Source organism: Mastomys coucha, unplaced genomic scaffold (genome assembly GCF_008632895.1).
Source record: "Mastomys coucha isolate ucsf_1 unplaced genomic scaffold, UCSF_Mcou_1 pScaffold13, whole genome shotgun sequence".
Classification (NCBI taxonomy): Eukaryota; Metazoa; Chordata; class Mammalia; order Rodentia; family Muridae; genus Mastomys; species Mastomys coucha.
This window is the reverse complement of record NW_022196895.1, coordinates 70,811,945-70,812,858: the sequence shown is the minus strand read 5'-3', so window position 1 is coordinate 70,812,858 and position 914 is coordinate 70,811,945. Positions and strand designations below refer to the sequence as shown.

General features: G+C 48.5%; 1 protein-coding gene across 2 annotated transcripts in view; it reads left to right on the top strand.

The window, feature by feature from the left end:
• Positions 1-914, top strand: part of Lipg (lipase G, endothelial type) — a 25,530-nt gene that overhangs the window by 8,185 nt on the left and 16,431 nt on the right. For both annotated transcript variants that reach the window (XM_031366044.1, XM_031366043.1), the window contains exon 3: positions 115-294. In XM_031366044.1, the coding sequence (XP_031221904.1) occupies positions 115-294 (180 nt within the window). The remainder of the gene's footprint in view (positions 1-114; positions 295-914) is intronic.

The following is a 914-nucleotide window of genomic DNA, read 5'->3' as shown; positions in this document are numbered from 1 at the left end:
TCAGAAATCCACCTGCCTCTGCCTCCCAAGTGCTGGGATCAAAGGCATGCGCCACCACCGCCCGGCCCCAAAGGAGAATTAAAAGGAAAAGTAATCGTTCTGTTCTCTTTGCAGATGAGTGGCATGTTTGAAAGCTGGCTACATAAACTTGTATCAGCCCTGCAGATGAGAGAGAAAGATGCTAATGTAGTGGTGGTTGATTGGCTGCCCCTGGCTCACCAGCTGTACACAGATGCGGTCAATAACACCAGGGTGGTGGGCCAGAGAGTAGCTGGGATGCTTGACTGGTTGCAGGTAAGCAGAGATGAAAGGGAGGCATCTCCCACAGCGTTTGCCAAGCACATGTTGTTCCTGTGAACTTCGAGTTACGATCAAAATCTCTAGCATTGCAGTTTGCTAAGTTAAAGAACCACAACGAACTACCTCGGAGCCCACATCGGAGCCCTTTAATTATTGATAGATCTCTGGATTCCTCTGTTACTTTATTTGCTATTTAAAAAAAATTGTCTTGCGGAAGATGAGTTCCATATCTTAGAAGCTGATGCCCTCAGGGTGGTTGAGAGTGGCCAGGAGCCAGGACGCCCTCTCAATAGGAAGAAGCCTTTGGAGGGTGGAGGTGCTACAGGATGACAAGGAGACTGATCAACAGATCAGCCACTGCATTGTTTGAAATAGTGTGTACAAAACAGATCTTGAGGTCTTGTTTTACTTTTTATAAGCTAACCTCTTGCCTGAGACTGGCACGCTTAACAGGGGCTGAGCATTTCCAGCCTGGCTCTCCCCTCATGCGGGAACCTTATGAGTCCTGACAGCATCCTGGATAAGAACTGTGAGCGGCAATTCTTGACTCTTGACAAGTTTTAGAGAGTGTTTTCTGAGCCACAGGTCAGAGCCGTAACTCAGCACCCCCCCCC